Raw genomic sequence first — 23035 nt, forward strand, 5'->3', positions numbered from 1 at the left:
CCATGGCAATTCCAAAAAACTGAAACAAAAACTTTACCAGCAGATTTTTGGACACAAAACTTCTTAGGTTTTGGAGAACCAGAGGAATGGTGACATTCCATCGATTGTTGCTTTGTTTCTAGATCGTAGAAATGTACCCAAGTCTCACCCATAGTAACAATTCGGTTTAAGCTTTCAAATCGAGCACAGATCGAAAGCTTTTGGTCAACATTCAAACATTTGGGGATCCATTTTGCAGCAATTTTTCTCATGTCCAAATTGGCTTGAATTATATAATAAACGCATTCGTATGAAATATCCTGTGTTTCAGATATCCGTTTTAGACCAATTCGACGGTCTGATAAAATCATGTCATGAACTGCATCGATATTTTCGGTAACTGACACAGGAAGTGGCCTTCCCGATTGGTCATCATCTTCAATGGAAAATTTACCTCTTTTGAAGCTTGCAATCCAATTAGACTCGAAGGACATTGATCACCAAGGATATTAAGCATATCTTCGTAAATCTGTTTCGTAAATACAGATGATGGCTCGATACTCCAATTTTTCGATTTTTACATTATCGGTGGACATCTTTTTTCTTTTAATTTATTACGTAACCCTGGTTTACTTTGTTGACGTTAAACTTCACTGCTTACGTACTGCATCTTTCTTTAAATGTTGTGTACTATTAATATGAATAGTATCCCATTTTCAAAAAAAGGGAAAATAATTTTTTGTAATCTGGTCACACGAAACGCCCTATATTATTAATAAATATTTCAAAATCAATGATTTGTGTTGTAAGTTGAATTTCCATCCTTCGACACAAGATTCATTAAAAAATTTCAATAATTTTAAACAGGTATAAGGACTCACGCGACGTTGGTACGTATATTGAACATATCCTGCCTAGAAATATATCGGCATGGGCAAAATATGCAAAATTTCATCTAAAACATGTAAAATAATAAATTACCCTATAAAAGTCTAAAAATAAAAACCGTCCTTTTACACCGTAGACAGGCAGTCTCCTAGGGTGGTCCCCTGGTAGTAGGCTCGTTTCAATACCATCGAGTTCTATTTTGACTCCTCCTATATCGAAAACGACCAATAAGATTTTACGATGGGTATGGGTCGCACCTACTTAGTAAACTCACCCAGGAACCCACACAAACTGCATTCTTCCTTAGATGTGGTCAGTTAACGATACCGTGTGGAATACGAACGCGGACACAATTTTTTTAGTGTAGTGTAACTATCATTGTGTCAAATACCGATCGGGAGTGTTTTTATTTTTGTATTTATAATAAATGGCAGTTTCAACTTTGAATATGTCGCCTTATTTTACCGGATATCCTTTTCAAGGTAAGTTTTTTCAACCGTCGGCTTTCAAATATCAATTCATAACCTCACCAACGAAAACGACTTTAACATGAACAAACCATAAGCTTTTCGGTATACATACAATTGATTTTTTCACTTAACGATTACGCCAATTGTAAATTATACTATAATTACCTTTAAGCGTTTCGATAATCAAGTTATCGTCTTCAGAGACTGAAGGTAAACTGTTCAGTAGGTTCCACTGCACGCGTTTTGTAGATAGTTGGAATTACGCTACAATTACATATAATAGAATCGTCTTTAATGAAAATTTCGAAAAAAAGATGTTCCAATATAACCTACATCATGATAAAAAAATTGGATGTGTTTCAATCAAATGTTGATACTTTTGGAAACAAAAACGTTATCGCTTCCAAATAATTCCGCAGTAAAATTATAAGAGTACATAGTCTTTAAAAGACATCGATAATGTTAACAAACTTTTTATTTTTATCCCTTTATACCAAACATTATTCACTATATTTCGAAATAAATAAAAATTAGCTCCAAAAAACCTCAAAATTTGTTCAATGCTAGCAATCTTCAGCATAGTTAATATTTTAATCAGATCACTTGCTACGTACTGAAACGGACTTCTATTATCAAAAAATACACAAGAGAAAGTATTTTACTTTATTATAGAATCTCAATAATATAACAAAAATTTTGAGTTTCCCACGTCTTTGATATTTTCCCCTCATGTCTCAAATCTCCCCTACTTATTTTCAATTAAATCCTGGTCTGACGCAAACTGTTTAAACACTTTAGTTTTAACCTATAAACTTCTAAAACTCAACGATGACTTAATACAACCTTAAATTCGATCTTAGTCTACATATTGATGGTGCCCTTTAATGGTCTGTACGTATAGAAAACCTGACAACTCAATTGAGAGACCCATGCATTGGACATTTACTTGAATATACCTACTTCTGATCTGGTGAAAAATTCCGTTATCTTCAGTTACCTTCTGTGATAAAAATGGCTAAAACTTTTGATAAATTTCGAGGTCTGACAAAGGTATTCTGCTCGAAATATCTTGATTACATTGGTTATTTTAGTCATTGCAGTGGAAAAACTACAATAAACTTGATTAAAAAAAAAAAAATAAAACGCTAGCTGTTTACTGACAACTCAAAGACGTCAACTCTATATTTATATTTTTTTTGTCAAAATTGCACAACAACTGAACTCAGACAAAATAGCCTTAACATATAGGGGCACTATCTAATACATACTCATATCTATATTTAATACACCCCTCTTTTGACAAAGATTTTTTGAACATGTCTGCACAATTTTTAAAAGAACAAATATATCAATAGATTCTCGCCATTCTAGTTCTTTAATAGCTTCTTGATAGATTTCTGGTTCCCCTGTTACTAAACTAAGGAAACAATAAGTGAAATATATGTCATAATCTTCTAAATATCCTGGCCTTTTTACATTTCTACCTGATCTGATTAATGACAATTCTGGCAATGCAACATTTTCTTGAGTATTATCTTCATTGTCTGAACTATCTGATGTAGCATCATTATTTGATGTAGCATCATTTTCGCCTATGTCATTATCTCTTTGTAAATTTTCTTCTGAAGTTTCCTTTATTCTGATCAATCGCTTTAAATTATATTATAGATTCAACAAATTTCACATCTCTGGACCGTATAATTTTTCTTTTCCATCCACCACCGTTATAACCAAACATAATTTTCTTCTTTGCTCGAGCGTCTATTTTATTTCCTTTTGGTAATGGTATGTACCATGACCGACATCCAAAAACTCATTCAAAAGTTTTGTCAAATCATTTCTTTTATTCCATATTTTCGATGGTGTCACTCCTCTGGGTAATACTTTAGTTGGCAGGCGATTTAATTCATATCTTGAAGCCTTAAGAGCCTCGTACCACAAATCTTTAGGCATACCGGAATCTATTATTTTTATTCTAATTTTGTCTAATAGAGTTCTATTCATTCTTTCGGCGGCTCCGTTTTGCTGAGGTGTATGTGGCATTGTATACTCTAAAATGATTCCTTTCTCCTTGCAGGATTCTTTAAATCTATTTGTTATAAATTCACCACCGTTATCTAATCTAATCGCTTTAACATTTACTTCTTTTTGCCTTTCCAATTCTACTATGTTAACTTCTAAATTTTTATCAGCTTCATTTTTTGTTGTGAGAGTTTTAACGACAACAAAATGCGAATAATCATCGATAATGGTCTGAAAATATCGCGATACATCAAAAGCGGTTGGGTTCATTGGACCACAAACGTCGCTGTGGATCAATTCGCCCATTTTGGTTGATTTTCTTTCTCTATCAGTACCTTTACTTTCCATACATGTAGAGCAAATTTTATTTTCTGCTGGTAATCCTAACTGAATTAAAACATCTTTTCCGGCATGCTCCAGTCTTCTGTGCCATATATCTTCATCTAATATAACATTACATTTCTCATCTTCATGTCTTATTTTGTCAAGTATCAACACATATAGACCATTCTTGATTTTACAATTTAAGCGCAAATTTTTATCTCGTATAATCGTCTTTTCTCTTTCTACTATAATTTTATGATCCATTGAGGTAATTTTCGAAAGTGATGACAAATTATGTTTCATATTTTGAACGATCAATCCTTCCAAACAAAACTTTTGTCCTTGAGTTTCTGTTTTCAGAGTTCCTATTTTATTTGCTTGTAAAATGTCACCGTTTGCAATATGAATGGTTACGGGCGTGTACAGCTTTCTTATATTATCCATATTATTTTCTAGTTCCTCTTTCAATAAGTGATTACTTGCTCCAGAATACAAAATCATTGTCATTTTTCCATTTGTTTCAGAACATAAATTTGCTGCATACAGTTGCACTTCTTCCTCTCTTTCTTTTATAACAATTAGCTTGCCCTGAATTTTGAGTACATGATCTTTGTCTTCCTCTATTTCTTATTCTTCTTCTTCCACGTCCTCTGTAACCACCTCTACTTCTGTCTCGCTTAGGACATTGTGAAAACCAGTGTTCTTGGCTTCCACATTTATAGCACCCATTTGAAGCTTTAAAACTAGATTCTGTAGTGTCCGACTGTGAATTATTTTTAAGTTCTTCATCTAATAGTCTAGTTTTAACGAAATCTAACTTAATATTTTCCATTGTTTCCAAAACAGTGGGTACATTATTGTATTTTGGAGGTAAAGCAAACAATAAAAGACATACTTTATCTCCTTCATCTAATATAGATCTCATATCTTTGAGATCTCTTATAGCTGTATCAAATTTTAAAAATTGGTCTTCCATTTTTTCAAATTCCTCATTTCTCATTGTTAATAATTTTCTCCATAATGCCATCTTAGTCAAAGAACTTGTCCTTACAAACACATTTTTAAGTGCCTCATATTGTCCTTTGGCCGTTATGTATTCTTTAATAATACCTAAATGCTTATCTGATAGGTATACCGGAATATTAATAGACTGAGCTTTTGCATCTTTACACTCCCATTCACCCTTCTATTTTCTACTTGCTGTTGAGTCTGTTGGATCACCATCTATTGCCTCTAAACACTTAACTTTTAGGCATAATATTTTGTTCCTAAACAGCCAGTTGCTAAAATTGTTAGCTTCTAGTATTGTTATCGTCGTATTTGTAGTCATTTTTCTAAACTCTTTCGAGACTTTTCTCTTTTGACCTTGTCATTAAAACGCTAAATTTTTCTTGACTGATTTCAGCCACGAAATATTACTAATTTTTCTTAACAACGTTCTGGGCCCATAACCTATTGTTATGTTAGTCCTTGCAATGGAAAAACTACAATAAACTTAAAAAAAAATAAAACGCTAGCTGTTTTCTAACAACTGGAAGACGTCAACTCTATATTTATAATTTTTTTCAATTAAATTGTCAAAATTGTACAACAGCTGAACACAGACAAAATAGCCTGAACATTTAGGGGCAATATTTAATACATACTAATATCTATATTTAATAGATTAATATGTGGCTGAATTCTGCAATTTACCATAGTCTGTCATAATTCAATTGTGACGTAACATATACATTGTAATTACTACTATTGAATTTAATCTTTATTTTATATTTTGATTGAGCGATCGATCTAAATTTTGGTCACCATTCCACTAAATGTCCACATTTCCAGTCCTTATTTAGCAAAAGTATACTATAGTAGTTGTCAAAAATTGTAGAACTACCTAATTGATTATAGAAATGTTAAAAGTTAGATTTGTTTTCATATAAATTGTTCATTATACATATAATTATTCATAATTCATAGTAATTTTCTACAGCAATTACATGCTGAATTGATTTATCCCAACTAACCAGCAGAATCATTAATAATTTTCATGTTCTTATACTCTTTAATAAAAGAGAGTTTGAAATACATGAAATTAGAGTTTAAATTTCAAATCTTTCAATTAGTCTCTATTATAGTTATTACTCTAAAGACACCCTTCAAATTCGTTTGAACCAAATCTCTTGAAACATTCTTTTAATGTCAGACTAGTTTTCAATCAATGAATCAATCGAAAATCTTTCACCATATTCTCTAATTAGAATCACTTTAACATTCTTTATTAACTCTTATTTTGACTTTTCCTCAATTATCCTGAAGGCTTAATGTTCCATTTTTTTCTCGTATCAACTTTAAATACCCAACAAATATCATATGACGGTCACAACTAAAGGCGCGACCTTCTGGGCATTGCCTGTTAACGTTTGCCACGAAAAAATGCAGATTTTACGATACCGCAAAGGAAATTGGTGGGCATGCATCAACTAAAGTTAAAGCACCTGAAGACATTAAAATTGTATAAATGTATCGGTTAACCCTTGTAAAAAAATATAAAACGAAATGGAAAAAAGAATTGAAATATAAAAAAACAAACTGAACATTTACTCATTACTGTGTTATTTAAACTGCCATTTTGAATCTTCCATCCGAGTAAATTTATAAATAAGGGTATTAAAACCCCACCCTATCAACTTATTGTCATTATATTTCACCCAGTAGCCTCCCTTTTAAATCAATGATCTTATTGGGCAAATATCCTTTACAATATCATGTCCCCTAAATCGAAAATTAGATAGTTTGTAAAGGGTCGCAGCGATTCTCAAATGTCATATGAAAGGACAAAATGATTAGTCATACTTGATATTACTAAAATCAGTTGATATAAATACAGGGTGTTTTAAACATATTCAACAAAAAAGATTGGTAACCCGTATTTTGATGATGATTCTTTCACGAAAAATGCGATAAACCTATGGCAAAGTCAAAACTAACCAAAAACATATAGAATCTGATTATTTGCATGCCATGTCTTATCATTTTTGTTTTCCAAAACCAAAAAATCAATCCACCATTGGTTTCTTTCTCAATATAGGTACTATCTACATTTTCTCTCAATTCTACATCCCATGTTTTTGAGGTTCTATAGCACAAATGAGAAATAAGATTTAAGTAATATGCATTTTTTTACTATACTATCGTTTTTGCGGTTTCCCTGCAACCTGGTGAACCTGTTCTCCAGCCAAATGGCCGACACAAAATATTCGAAAAAAACCAAAAAATAAAATAAAATCCCTCAATAATAAAAAAACCCAAACCGTTTTTACTTACAAGATTCGTTTTCGTTATCTTCTGGACGCAATCTTCGAAAAGAAATAGGCAACCACCACAAGCCCAGCCCTGCAGAGGAGCTATTCCTACATCAGGGCCTACTCCAACAAACTTTAACCAACGAGTCTTTCTCTTTTGCATTACTATTTTGAGCCTCGGCCTCTCTCTATATTTCTTTTTCGTCAATAGCAGCTTTTGTTCTTAAGAATTAAAAAAAGGAGCTTCAAAATTTTATATTATGAACAACGAGTACCTGGCTCAACAAAAATTTTGGAAAAAAATATATTTAGTTTTCAACGTAATCTCATTTTAGCTCCATACACTTTTTCCAGCGATGTTCAAACCTTTTTTATAATAAGAATCGTCAAGCTCCTTAAAATAGCCAAAATCTTTGAACACCGATCCATTTTTTCAAGTCTGGGAACAGAAAATAGTGAAGTGAAATGATGGACTCAGTTTTTACCTATGGTTATGGAAAAATTCGGATTCATTTTCATGAAACATTGCTGAAAGCAATTTTTGAAATACCTACTATATTTGCTAGCTCATCTACTTTCAGTTGGCGATCATTTGGATGGATTTTCTTCAAGATTTGGTCGACCATCGCAAAGCTGGTCTTTGCTGACCAAATTTTTTCATGTTTACGAACGTTTACTACTGATGGCTGCTAAACAAATACTAAACGTAGCGTCTTCAAACTTGAAACGTATGCTCTAGGTCAGACCAGGTACCTACTTCTGGCTTTTGAACGCCTTCGAATGTTGCTGGTAGCGTTGACATTCTATAAAATCGTCTTGCATTATCACCATCACCATCAACATCAACGGATAGATTTTATTCACTTTTTTACAGCATGATGAAAATAGAAGGGAACTGCTCATAAAACGTAATGTTTTACGAAAATATTATAAATATAATAAAAATAAATTGATAGTACATCCAGTTTTCTCCGTATATAAAAAATGTTGTGTTATATCACCGAATTATAATTTTAAATGTAGTGAACATGTGAAAAGTTTAATTTCGAATATGATTTAACATAAAAAAGGAGAACTTGTAAAATTCTTCCAGGCTCCACAATAAAAATAAGAGTTTTTGAATGATCAAGATGTGTATGTAGTCTTGGTACGGCATTATGAATATTTATATCATTCATGAAAGGTTTCGAGATACCAAGATAAGCTAATAACAGATTTAAGTTGAATTTCCACATGTATTAATATACGTCTTCTTGTGAGTGTAGGCTGGTAACCGACACCATCAGATACTTATCTCAACACTTTTTGACATAAGTCCTGTTCGAATATTATTATGTATCAACTGACATCGGATTTTTTTTGTAAAACCCAGAAAGAGGAAGCCGATACGACAAAAACCACCCGATTTTTTTTTCATATTAACAACACGTTCGGTGTCATTCGCAATGTTATCGGATAGATGAACAAAAAATAGAATTAAATATTTTTTTTAGATTGAAACAAGAATTAATGAAAACTTCCATGAAAATCCGGATTTCCAAAGTTGTTTAGAACATTCCACTACTGTTATATCATCTGATGCGTGTTTCTATCACCAAATTAACGTCTTCAGAAACCGAAGACTTGAAACCAGTTAGTGAAAAATATAAAATCGGTTTTCCTCAAACTATTCTTTATCTCCTTATCTTACTTGTTTTCTATAAGCTTCTTCTAAAACTGTTAGGAGCTATCCGATTCGTTGACGAATTCGTTCATCTGATATCCTTTATATATGAGGGCTGCTACTCAAGTTTTGAGATGTGAACATATTCAGAACATATTGAGTTGTTTACAGACACTTAAAACATTCATCTTCGTCAAAAAAACAAATTGAATTTTCGTGCGATGATTGTATATAACTTTCGACGTGGATTCAACCAGCAGCAGTGTGTAGATCAATTCGCTACGACTTTTGACGATGGAACACCATTTAGAACCACGTGAAGTTCATCCAAAATCGGTTATTCTATAAGAAAACACCGATGGTGCGTAAAATCATACTGCAAGATCTTCATGTAATATACCTTCTATCTAATTCCACTCGCATACAACATAAAACGTCAATTTTGACTGATTCTCAACCAGAAGTGTTCGAAAAACTAAAGGAAACCGATTGCTGAAGACGAATCGACTCACCACAACCACGATAATGCGAGCTCACACATATAAGTTCAAAGAAAAACGTTTTTGAACAGTCGAAACATCAAAATAATGGAGTACGATAGAGTCCTTCGACTTGAAGAAGCGGTTGATGCGTTCGAAACATTTTTGAACAGTGCAAATATCAAAATGACGGATCATGGTACAGTCTTTCGACTTGAAGAAGCGGTTGATGCGTTCGAAACGTTTTTGAACAGTTCAAACATCCAAATAATGGAGCACGGTACAGTCATTCGACTTGAAGAAGCGGTTGATGCGTTCGAAACGTTTTTGAACAGTTCAAACATCCAAATAATGGAGCACGGTACAGTCATTCGACTTGAAGAAGCGGTTGATGCGTTCGAAACGTTTTTGAACAGTTCAAACATCAAAATAATGGAGCACGGTACAGTCATTCGACTTGAAGAAGCGGTTGATGCGTTCGAAACGTTTTTGAACAGTTGAAACATCCAAATAATGGAGCACGGTACAGTAATTCGACTTGAAGAAGCGGTTGATGCGTTCGAAACGTTTTTGAACAGTTCAAACATCAAAATAATGGAGCACGGTACAGTCATTCGACTTGAAGAAGCGGTTGATGCGTTCGAAACGTTTTTGAACAGTTGAAACATCCAAATAATGGAGCACGGTACAGTCATTCGACTTGAAGAAGCGGTTGATGCGTTCGAAACGTTTTTGAACAGTTCAAACATCAAAATAATGGAGCACGGTACAGTCATTCGACTTGAAGAAGCGGTTGATGCGTTCGAAACGTTTTTGAACAGTTCAAACATCAAAATGACGGATCATGGTACAGTCTTTCGACTTGAAGAAGCGGTTGATGCGTTCGAAACGTTTTTGAACAGTTGAAACATCCAAATAATGGAGCACGGTACAATCATTCGACTTGAAGAAGCGGTTGATGCATTTGAAACGTTTTTGAACAGTTCAAACATCAAAATGACGGATCATGGTACAGTCTTTCGACTTGAAGAAGCGGTTGATGCGTTCGAAACGTTTTTGAACAGTTCAAACATCAAAATGACGAATCATGGTACAGTCCTTCGACTTGAAGAAGCAGTTGATGCGTTCGAAACGGTTTGAACAGTTCAAACATCAAAATAATGGATCATGGTACAGTATTTTGACTTGAAGAAGCGGTTGATGCGTTCGAAACGTTTTTGGAGGTACCTCAATCGAAACGGAAAAAATGCAATTGGTTCAAACGCATGCAAAAGTTTCTTATAAATTAGGGGAATTATTTTGACAAAAACAATGCGGATATAACGTCTCGTTTTAGAACAAAATACAAATACTGGTTACTGCTTGTTTTAACACATAAAGATATATGAGAAACATATGAGTTGAAACGTATCTAATATATATACGATAAACTCAGACACGTTAAGACGAATTTACTATGTGAAAAGAATTTATTGTTTTCCTAATAGCGTAAATTTAGAATGCAATGTCCGTTTATTTCGCTCCACCCATCCCTAATGATTACTATTGAAATCGTAATCAGGTTTCTTCAACAATGGAATGAGTACGACCATTATAAAGAAGTTAAGATGTGCTCTCGAATGTGAATAGGAGAATTTACTATGTGTACCATTTAAGTACCTACATTTGTATTTAAATATGCCCAAACGAACAACAAAACCTATTGATTCGTACTGACGGTTTGTTTTTCCGGCAACTTAACAAACTCAAAAGACACGGTAAACATGCGTTGGTGGTCTATTGAAAATTTATATCTACCGATATTTTATTAAAAATAATTTTGCTCTAATACTCTTTTACACTCAATATGACGTGTATTGTTCAACCTATTGTTCGGAGATAAGCCAATATATTCGGCTACTCTATAACATTCGTAAATACCTACAGGGTACATAGAAAAGTTGAACCACTTCAATCGATTTATCATACAAAAGTAAAGAAAAGCTCCGGCGACGTTCATAAGTCTAACAACTATGTCGAAAAATATGAAAACGAAACATTGTGTGTGAAACACGTGTTCGTCGAGTAGTCGCGTTTTCAGAATAAATACAATATCCAAAAAAGAGAACGCGGACCACGAAACTACCTTTACCGTATTTCAAAAACAATTTCCGAACTCGCCGTTACTAAGTCTTTCAACAGTATGGTAGACGTACCATGAAATTCTTAAAAACGGGCTCTGTTGCCGATGCGCCTCGTTCCGAACGACCGGTATATCTAATAAAAATACGATTGGCAGTTAGTTGAGCAGCCGAACCAATCTGCAGTGCGGTAATCGGGAGAATTTAAAACTGGAACGCATGCACTATCGAGTTTTCCATCCGCGTTTCCTTCACGTACTTCACGAGGATGATTTCGATCGCAGATTGTAATTTTGCGAATGATAAATCGGATGCAATTCCAGCGTTCCATTTTGTAATCGATTGAAGATATCTTCAAGGTTAACTAACAGTACGATCAATCGGTATAACTACGTGCAATGGAACCACCAGAATCCTCACGTCTTTATTGAACACGAATTAAACCTGCCTGGGGTGTGTGTGTATGTTGGAGATCTCGTAGGTCCGTACTTTTTCGAGGATCACGTGACGAACCATAGTTATCTAAGATTTACGCAACGCACGGGAGTATCTTAATGTTAATTCCGGAGAATGGATAGACAGAGGAGGATTCGTTGAATGGTCCGCACAGTTATGAGACTTGACATCCTGTGATTTCTTCCTTTTTAAGGACAACGTTTTTGCAAGAGGACTACACACCATTCCCGATCCATTAACTGCAATTTAAGAAGAATTTGAAACTCTTCACATGCTTCGCCGGACCTGCCTCTCCGTAGGAACTTGTAAATATTCGTATTGCCTTCTCTAGGTCATCATTTTCTTTGTATACGTTTCCTCATTTGATTGTCTGTGTCAATTTCCTTGGTTATGTCTCTTTTTTTTTCATCTTCCATGGTAAATCTTTCGTTTTCAAATATTATTCTGCTGGTATAATTTGATGTAAAGACAAAATTACAAATTCCGAAGACCAAATTACTGACTCCAGCGCCAAATCAACATTATAACAATCAAAGTTTGTCCAATAGAAAGCATCGGGTTTTTGTTTTATGATAAGTCTGGTAGTTTAATGTGGAAAACAGTATTTTCCCAATTCAACTGTCTATTGATATTATTGATTTATGACTATTACATTTTTGTAATAAATGCGATTTCAAATTAAGTTCGAATTTCAAGAACCATTGATGATATTTATACTGAATACACTGTTCACACCACCACTACACCAACACTCACAATTATACTATGTGACGCGTGTTTCGACGAGACTGAATACACTGTTTACACAATCACTACACCAACACAACAAACTTGAATTTAAAAATCGCAGAGATGCAAAAACCAAATTGAAGACTATAATATAGAAAAAATAATTTAATTTCTTATTCCTTAGATCTTTTGATATATTAATACATCTAAATGTTCTTGATTTTTGGTCTCTTCTGTTTTTAAACTAGTCTCGTCGAAACGCGCGTCAGACAGTGTAATTGTGAGTGTTGGTGTAGTGAAAACAGAGTGTTCAGCGATTTCAAACGTTAATATTATTTTATATTCTTATATTAATGAAAGTCAAGTCGTAATATAGAATAATTTTTAATGCATCTAAATGTTTTTGGTTTCTGTTTTAAAACTAATCTTTTTAATAATTTTTGTAAGATAAAATTTGACGTTTCAACTTTTCTTTAAGATAAATGTTTAAAGAAAAGTCGAAACAACAAATTTTATTTTTCTTTCAAAAATTATTAAAAAGATTAGTTTTAAAACAGATGAGACCAAAAATCAAAAACATTTAGATGCATTAAAAATTATTTCATTTTATACGACTCGACTTTTATTAATATAAGAATATAAAAAAATACTAATTTTTGAAATCGCTGAACATACTGTTTACATCACTACACCAACACTCACAATTACATTATCTGACGCGCGTTTCGACGAGACTGAAAACTGTTTTCACCAACACTAACATTTACACTGTGTGACGCGCGTCTCTGAAGGTAAACTGAGTTTATCGAAACGCTCGTCAGTCAGTGTAATTGTGAGTGTTGGTATAGTGTAAACATTGTGTTCAGCGTTTTCAAACATTAGTATTTTTTTATAATCTTATATTAATGAAAGTCGAGTCGTAATATAAAATGAACTGAACGTATTTTTACTAAAAACTTCGCCTTCTTTATAAACGTACAACACATGTCATTTTTCGATAACGAAAGAATAAAGAATATACTAATTTTATTACAGAAATTCCGAATAAGAGGAATGTTCTCCCCCGAGCACTATTTCCCTTCTTTCTCCCTCTTCTCACTATTTTAACGAAGCGGCACCTAGTAACTATTATATAACAACCGATAAATTATGTGTATTTATAATAGAATGGAATTGGTTAATAATTAGATACGTTGTTGAACACCATCTAATTATAGCTATTAGGTATAGTTTAACGTTTAGAATTTGCGATATGTCTGCTATCGAACCTTTTTTGATAAAAATTAATGAGGTGTCATTAACGTCTAATTCCTTTTCGAAAATTTGTTATTGATAGTTGTGGTTGCGATTCGGAAACAATATTGTTACAAAAAAAACACATTGGAGACTCAGAATGTATACAAATTTAATAATAAAAGACACTTATGGTAGATAACGTCCAGCTTCACCTAATTTTTCTTAATATTCCGAGGAGTTTTTTCGTTAATATAAAGTTATTCGCAACAATAAGACGTAGGTATATTTTCACGATTGCAGTCATACGTTATGTGTTATACGCAGTCGTATATAAGTCGATTTAAAGTTTTAACAATGGTAAGGGAATCCATAAGTTAAAACCTCGCAAAAGTAGCCCGTTTTCTAAAGGTAATAAATTCATTTGTGGAAATGTTCAAGATGCCATTCCAATTTAGTTTGCCGCTCGAGTTGAATAGTGATGAAATCAGGTGTAGGTTCGGATTGTTGAAAACAGACATTAGTGAGATCAAAGTCGCCGCTGACCGGACCGACTTTTCATTTTGTTAAATGTCCGCACGCCCACCTCTCACACTCACACTCGAGTACCACCACGGCCACATTTGACTTTTTCTTTGTCTATTACCTACCGAGAGACGGACATTTATAGGATTCGACTCAACTGTTCTTATTATGCAAATATTTTCACCATCTTTGCTTTTAATTCAAAAATATTGACAAAAATGTTAATTATCTATAATCTTTTAACTGTACAAGAAGTTTTAGATGTAGTTTTCTGAACGGAATTTGAATTAGACTTTAGAATTTGGTTATAAATAATTGTAAGCTAAACGATGTAAATTTGTATCATTTTGTTTCAGGTCAAGGTAGAGTGAATCAATTAGGTGGAGTTTTTATCAACGGAAGACCATTACCGAATCACATTCGATTGAAAATCGTGGAAATGGCCGCCGCCGGTATCCGACCGTGTGTTATATCGCGACAACTTCGCGTATCTCACGGTTGCGTTTCCAAAATCCTAAATCGGTACCAAGAAACTGGTAGTATTCGACCTGGTGTTATCGGAGGTTCCAAACCTCGCGTTGCGACTCAAGAAGTCGAAAACAGAATAGAGCAATGGAAGAAAGATCAACCCGGAATATTCAGTTGGGAAATCAGAGATAGGCTTATTAAGGTTTGTAGCAAATTTTTCCAATTTGAATCACCCTACAAAAAATAAATATAGAGGTTGAAGTGAAGTATATCTTGATAAACGCCTCAAGACAATATCAGACCAAAAAAATTCTCAAAAATTTAAAAAAATGCGTTTTGAATACATGGAAATAACCAAAAATTTTAAGAGTTCCGTGTTTGTTAAGTCTTTTAAGCTCTAGAAAATGAAAACTCATCTCAAACCATGTCACTGAAATGTGAATTCAAAAAATTTGAATTTAAAAATCGTAGAGATGCAAAAACCAAATTGACGACGTGCGTTTCGACGAGACTGAAGACTGTTTACACCACCACTACACCAATACAACAAATTTGTATTTAAAAATCATAAAGATGCAAAAATCAAATTATAATATAGAAAAAAATTATTTGTTTAATTTTTATTCCTTAGACTTTTTAATAAATTAATATATCTAAATGTTCTTGATTTTTGATCTCTTCTGTTTTAAAACTAATCTTTTTAATAATTTAAAAAAAAGATAAAAGTTAACGTTTCGACTTTTCTTTAAAATAAAGACTTAAGATAAATATTTAAAGAAAAGTCGAAACAACAAATTTCATTTTTCTCAAAAATTATTAAAAAAATTAGTGTTAAAACAGATGAGACCAAAAATAGAAAACATTTAGATGCATAATTTTATATTACCACTCGACTTTTATTAATATAAGGATATAAAAAAATAGTAACGTTTGAAATCGCTGAACACACTGTTTTCACTACACCAACACTCACAATTAAACTGTCTGACGCGAGTTTCGACGAGACTAGTTTTAAAACAGAAGAGACCAAAAATGAAAAACATTTAGATGCATTAAAAATTATTGGTTAATGCAAATTCTTCAAAAATAATTTCTTTTTTTGTCTTTTTCTTTTCAGGAAGGTATTTGCGACAAGAACTCAGCACCATCAGTTAGTTCGATCAGCAGATTAATAAGAGGCGGTAGAAAAAACGATTCAGATAGAAAGAATCATTCTATAGATGGAATATTAGGTAAGTTACAAGTTTTTTGTACACCATGTATTCTCCCGTTAACTTTCGAGTATAAATGCGTTCTGAGGTGAACCAAACAGACATCACATATTTCCATTTCGATACCACGTTCAGTAAATGTATAGAAGCAATCAATAACGACAGTCATCTATTTTTCATGTTTACCTTATTCAATACTTTTATTTGAAAAGTATCAGCTCGATTAATATAAAAGCTAAACTAGATTTTACTCTGGATGAGTCTATTCACCTAAAATAATAAATTATAGTGTTCGAGGATCTGAATTCTCGATCAATTGAGGTGATAGCTTCAGAATTTGTGAAGAAGAACTCTAATGCAGAAAGAAAATTTTATGTGAAAATAGAATTGTAGAGTTCTATAATTTCAAACAATGGACTGCAGAGGAAGAACCGGCTCCAAAGGAGGTTGTAATGTGTTTTTTTTAGTTAACCGTGATTATCTTGAAAATGAAGAAGTGATAACCCGCATTTGCTTCAGAACGCTCCAGCTCAGAAATTCGTTGCCAAAATTAAAGAATTGAATTGCTTTATCATGCTCCGTATTAACCAGATTTAGCATCATCGAAAAACGGTATCGAGATCATTGAATATCGCTGGGAAAGTGTATAAACACAAATCGAGATTATGGTGAAGAATAATTATATTTTTTCTTTCATAATGTTGTGTTTTCTTCACAAAACTAAGTGATAAACCATAACATTTTTGTAAAACTTTTCAATTGGTACAAAAAGAAAAACAACTTTTCTTGTAAAAAATTGGGGGTTGTACATGTTATAGAAAAGGAATTGCAGGTAAAAAAAACATTTTCACGATAAACAATGTTTAAATTTGACTGTTTGGTGTCTTTTTATAAATGTGAACAGTAATCAAATTTTTCTATTTATTATTTTTTTACACCCACCATCATTGAACAATGATGGTTCATGAAAAAATTGTTACGAAATTAGTCGTGGCAACAAAAAAATTTTATCAGTTGATGGTTTTTGGTGGGAAAAATGTGAATCGTTCAATCGTTTTTATAGATTTCACAGATTACAAGACATCGAATTGATGTAAATGAAAAATAAAACAGTTTTATGAAAATACCAATTGAAAAACCATAGCAAATTAGCTGTGAAACTTTTATTAGATTGTAAACTGACATAATACTCTATGGTATTATTTCGACCACACAAGTAGAGGATGACGTATCAAAATTGTCAATTCTATTTGTAATCAGGGACTGATTGTGAAAAAAAAATCAATTGTCTGTATTTACGGAAAAATCGAGATAATTTAAAAAAGATTCTACGCAAGAAAAATAAATATGTGGAAAAAATGTAGTTTCTTAAAACTTTAACTAACGACAGATATAGAATTATACGAGGGATGTTCTCAATAATGATTATAAATCGTTTTGCTCTTGTCAATCATATAAAATGTGATTTCTTCAGTGACTAACAAACAGATGACGCTGTCACTGTCAAATCCATATGACGTTTATGTAGTACCAACTTTCAAAAGACTATTTGTAAAATTTCATGACATCTCGATTTGTCAGAAAAAATTGACAGCCATTTAAGTGAAGCTACTTTTGTTATTTTCGTATGATAATTTATCATTGCTTCTTGATGGAAAAAAATACTGTACAAGCGCAGCAATGGTTTCAAAAGTGTTATCAGGACTCAACTCCATTGAAAAGAACCATTTGTTAATAATTTGTTGAATTTAAATGTTTAAACAACGATGGTAAACGTTCTGGTCGGCCAATTAATATAGTTACTCCAGAAAACATTTTAAAAGTCTTAAATTGGTTATATCTAATCGTAAATTGATATTGCATGAAATGGCCGAGGTCTTAAAGATATCAGATAGCAGTGTGTATTAAATTAACGAATTATTCGTCGAATTGCTTCCTCATCCACCGTATAATCCAGATCTGGCCCTTAGTGATCTCAAAAGATAAGAAATTCAGATAAATGAAGTAACTAAGGCAAAAGATAAATCATTCTACAAGCTCGGCATTGAATGAAATTATATCGATGAATAAAATCAATTTCTGCCAAAAAAAATGTGTTTTTCTTATATATTTGAAACGGATAAATGGATAACAAGATAAATTAAAAGAATTTTTTTTGTTTCAGGACCGAATTCATCCTGCGAAGACAGCGAAACGGAATCCGAGCCTGGGATTCCCTTAAAACGTAAACAAAGAAGATCTCGAACGACATTCACCGGAGAACAACTAGAAGCTCTCGAAAGAGCTTTCAGTCGTACTCAATATCCTGACGTATACACGAGAGAAGAATTAGCTCAGAAGACAAAATTAACCGAAGCTAGAGTACAAGTTTGGTTTTCTAATAGAAGAGCAAGATTGAGAAAACAACTAAATTCTCAACAATTGAACGCGTTCAGCGCTATATCATTGCAATCTGCATTTCCGGGCGTTCAACAACATTACCCGGAAAGTAATTTCAATCAAGGTGCTTGGGCTCAACAAAGCTACACTTCAGGCATTGGACCTACATCTTTACCGACTTCCCTACCTACAACTAGTACAAATTCAGCTAGCACGACTACTCCCGCCCAAAGCGCTTTGTACAACTCTTACAGTAACGGAAGTCACTTGGATCAGAGTGCTGTGTTGAATTGTAGCAACCAATTTGGTTACAACACATCACAAGTATCGCCAAATCATCACAGCATATCTCCTCAACAGAGCGCGGTATGGTCCAGGCATGCGCAAAACAAAATGACCGATAATATTTCTCCTCCATGGCACGATAATTATAGGTAAGTTTTAAATATCTTTCAAGTCCCGATTTTAGGTCTCTTTTGATACAAAACAATGGTTAACAAACAATAGATTAAAACATTTGCTTTGGAAAATGTTTCGTTTAATCGTCGCGATGTCGGAAATAGGAAATTTTCGTACAGGAAAAAATAAATTTCCCAAAAGCTCAGATAGTTTTTTACACAAATTCAAATCATTTACTAAATCGTTGAAATCACTTTGTATCAATCAGTTGATGGTTCATAATTTGGGTCACTCTCTTCAAATACCTTATCGGGTTGATTCAGAAGAAATTCCGGACTGATAAACAGAATCCTGACTTTCTAAAATTTAACCAAGTCTTGTTTTTTAGAAAATTCGATCTTGTTTGCGCTAGCTTTAAAAATTAGAAAAATGGACAAGTTCCAAATCCTTTTTAAACTCGAAGACATTATATTTCGATTTAAATCGTGTCAATACTTTTCAAACCTTCATTTCATCACTTTCGATTCAGTTTTTCAATAGAGTTAGGCAGAATGAATAAAAAATAACAGTCGCGATTTATTTATAACAAACTCGATTTTGATTATTAATTAATTTTAAATATATCGCGTTTATTAAGAAAAAAATTCCGGACTGAAAACAGAATCCTGACTTTCTAGAATTTAACAAAGTTTTTGTCTTTTGGAAAATGAACAAGTTCTGAATCCATTTTAAACTCGTAGACGTAATTTATCGATTAAAAAATTGATGTGTTATCAAAGTTGATACAAACGTTGTTTTGTTAACATTTTTTGCTACGATTTTAAACCGTATATCGTGTCAATACTTTTCAAACCGTCATTTCATCACTTTTGATTCAGTTTTTTAATAGAGTTGGGCAGAATGAATAAAAAATAACAATCACGATTTATTTGCAACAAACTTGATTTTGATTATTAATTTATTTTAAATATTTATTTAGACCGATTAAATTGGTGATTACCACTGTTAATATTTAGTATTTTACAATAATGTACTAATTCCAAAGATTGAAACTATCGATGGTATTAATACTGATCACAATTTACTACAGCTACAAAACACTTACGATTTCGTTGCCTAAGTTTCAACTTCTCCTTGTATACATTTACTTTCCACCTTTTAAAGACTTTTTTATCGACTGTGACACAATTTCTAAACTGGGAGCAATGAATAAGTGCAAGCAAATATCTATTAAGGTTTACTAAAAAAACTGTACTTTGTAAGGTTTATACTCCCATTTTTGTCGTGTTTTTTCCATATTTTCTAGTGATCAAAGTTAACCCGGACAGACCGAAAAAAACACATTTTACGTATTTCGATACAGATCTTTATTATCTCCAGAAAAAACAACTAATTTTCCATACACTTCTTGTAAACCTCGTCTAGGCAAACTAATTTTTATAACATCGAAATGTTCTGTTTTAAAATTAGTTTTTTTAATAATTTTTGGAAGATAAATTTTGACTTTTCTTTAAGTCTTTATCAAAATATGATATAGACACTGACAATTTGAGTATTTATATCAATTAATAATCATGAATATTAAAATAAGAATAAAATCAAAATAGAACTTTGTTCTAATATGATAAATTAATTTTTCCTTAGTCCTTACATCTCAAATATTAAATTATTTGTAATTCTATTAGAATTTACAAAATAAAATTATATATTTTACTCAAATTATTTATATTTTTTTATCATTTATAATTTTATCGTTTTTATAAGTGTGAACCATTTCTAACAATTCTTTTTCGTGTATTAGATTCCGTTTCAAGAATTTTTGAATCTTCATAATTGAATTTATGTATTTTCTAATATTTCATGGTTCGTTAAAGCAGTTTTATTTTTTTTATCGTATTGATGACCTTTTAGTCTATTTTCCAAATACTGAGAGATCTGCCCTATGTAGACGGCGTCACAATTGATACAAGACATAAGAAATAAGAATTTTTTGTGATATTGATAGAATCGTGGTACGTTCCCGAAGGAGATTTTCAATATAAGAAAAAAGTAGTGAAAATTCTAAGAATTATTTGCCACTCACTCCAATCGTTTACGACGAATTGCTTTATGTGAACGACTCAAAATAGCCGAATAGTACTTTCGCAACAGTTTCTACAAGGCCTTAACCGTAATTCCAATGAAAAAAACTCATTAGGTATTAAATTTGTTTCGCTAGACAAACTGTTCTCATCGATATCACTAACACTTTTTGAGATATGGCGTTCAAAGCAATGTAGAACGCACCATACATTTATATCAAACATTTTTTTGCATTCCCATCATTCTGCCTCAATATTTCGTAATTTCTACTAATTTCTTTTAATCATTCTTTCGCGGACACATTCTGTTAATTAGTAACTGAACCGTTATTTCATTGTTACCTACCTCGTAAGTAAATAAAACATTCACGGCAGCGAAATGAAGTCCCATCGAAGTCAGTCATTAAATAATTACTGGTGAAATTATTAAACAATCCCGGAGATCCTCAATAACACGTTGTAAGGCCTTCATTAACTTAGAACCCGACCGATTTAATCGCTTACAGATATATTATTCAGATGTGGCTTGGAAGTACCAATTATACAATCGGAGAGACCGTTTTTAGGTGATTCGGTTCCGATGTTTTATCTACATACTTTTCCTGACCAACTGGTCGGAAGGCTTGTCATTGGAAATAAATTCTAGATGGGTACTACTACAGTACGCAATCATTGGAGGCTTAAACAGAAATCGTGCTAAATAAAATTATACGGTTTTTATTTAATGTGCTTCTTTTATACAGCGCTCTTTATTTATCGACAAAAATATCACTACCGGAATCTATTAATTTATTTTTTTTCTCCATCGACAGTTGCCTAATTTTTATCTAACACAAAAATGTGATTTGATTTAAAGGAATGCCTAGAAATTAATCATTTCAGTTTTATAACGTATTCCTTAATAATTCAGCAATTTTCACTCAACACCTGGCTTATTATTACATTAGTTGATTACTTAATTTAATTATAAGAATACAACAGATTGAATAACGAAAATTGCGTTTATTATGTAACAAACAACAAATATTCATTAATTTTTTAATTGTAAATCAAACTCCCCTCGTAACATTTTGAAAAACTTCTACCTCTACACCACAGAACACACCCTAACAAGAAATACAACTCAGTAGAAACAACATGGTGGATTTTCGACGCCAGTGCCCTCGACGGTACGTGGCAGAACTTATCTATTTACGCGGTTCATTTAAATTTATAATACAGAATTCGTTTCCAACCAGTTTCGTAATTACCGAATTCACGATAGAAAAACCTCGCAGAACTGGGATACGTAAAACAAAATACAGATTCTTATAAAAAACAAACTGGAAAGTGTAATATGTGCTTTAACCACGAGACAAAAACGAATTTTAGCCCCTATAAGAATAATTTTAGAGTTGCTAAGTCAAGTAATCGTGGTAGGGGCTTTAGAGGGTGGTATTTTTAATTAACGTACCCAAAATAATTAACTCTTTATTTGATTTGCTCTTATTTTCGTTTAATGAATCATAAGTTGATTGATTTACAATTTTGTAATAAAATTTTCTGTTTCTTGCAGTTTGTTAGCAACTGGAACGCATTATACGGGAAGTCATTCTGCTAGCGAAGCTAAATCAGGATATCCTTACTTCGGAGCTATGGAAATGTGCACTAGTCGAGTTCATTGAATATTATTTATATATTATATTTATTGTACAGTTTATATTTAGATTTTATGTAAAATAGTCATTTGTCTGTAGTACCTACGTGTAAATAAAACATTTTTAAAAGATAAAAGATTTGAGTGTTTTGGTTTCTTCACCAAACTAGTAACCCGAATTTAAAGCAATAAGTAATTTAAGAAATGCCCGAAATGTCAATAAACAGATCTCTATACAGGGTGACCCACGACGAATTAAAACTATCTGTATATGGCCAAATACTTACAGTAAAATCATGAAAATTTCTACGTTTAGGTTTTCGGATACCATCTTTTTAACCAAAATATTTTTAATTGCCGACCTCCGGTTCTACCGGTTTAGGTACAGGGAAGTATACATGAATTTCCCTTATTTTTTATCCCTGAATACATTAAAATAGAAAAAAACGGGTGGTTCTATTTAAGAAAATGAAGAAATTTGATATTTATGAAGTTAAAATTTGAACACTTTTATACACACCCTGTATAAAATGAAAAAATGTTCAACATAGATTCAAATATCTCTGACCTTGCTAAAAACAACTGAATTTTCATATCTTTAGGGGTATTCTCGTAAAAAAATACTTTATAAGGATCTGCAACGGACAAATTTTTTACAATTAATAACTCAAAAAGTATCC

At 32.4% G+C, this 23035-nt stretch overlaps 1 protein-coding gene across 1 annotated transcript; it reads left to right on the forward strand.

Annotated features, from left to right (window-relative positions):
* Window positions 1-1294: 1294 nt before the first annotated feature.
* Window positions 1295-22383, forward strand: LOC130444032 (protein gooseberry-like). Its single transcript, XM_056778999.1, has 5 exons — window positions 1295-1349; window positions 14538-14851; window positions 15767-15881; window positions 18025-18673; window positions 22275-22383. The coding sequence occupies exons 1-5, from the start codon at window positions 1295-1297 to the stop codon at window positions 22381-22383; spliced, it is 1242 nt and encodes a 413-aa protein (XP_056634977.1).
* The last annotated feature ends 652 nt before the right edge of the window (window positions 22384-23035 follow it).

Source organism: Diorhabda sublineata, chromosome 5 (genome assembly GCF_026230105.1).
Source record: "Diorhabda sublineata isolate icDioSubl1.1 chromosome 5, icDioSubl1.1, whole genome shotgun sequence".
Classification (NCBI taxonomy): Eukaryota; Metazoa; Arthropoda; class Insecta; order Coleoptera; family Chrysomelidae; genus Diorhabda; species Diorhabda sublineata.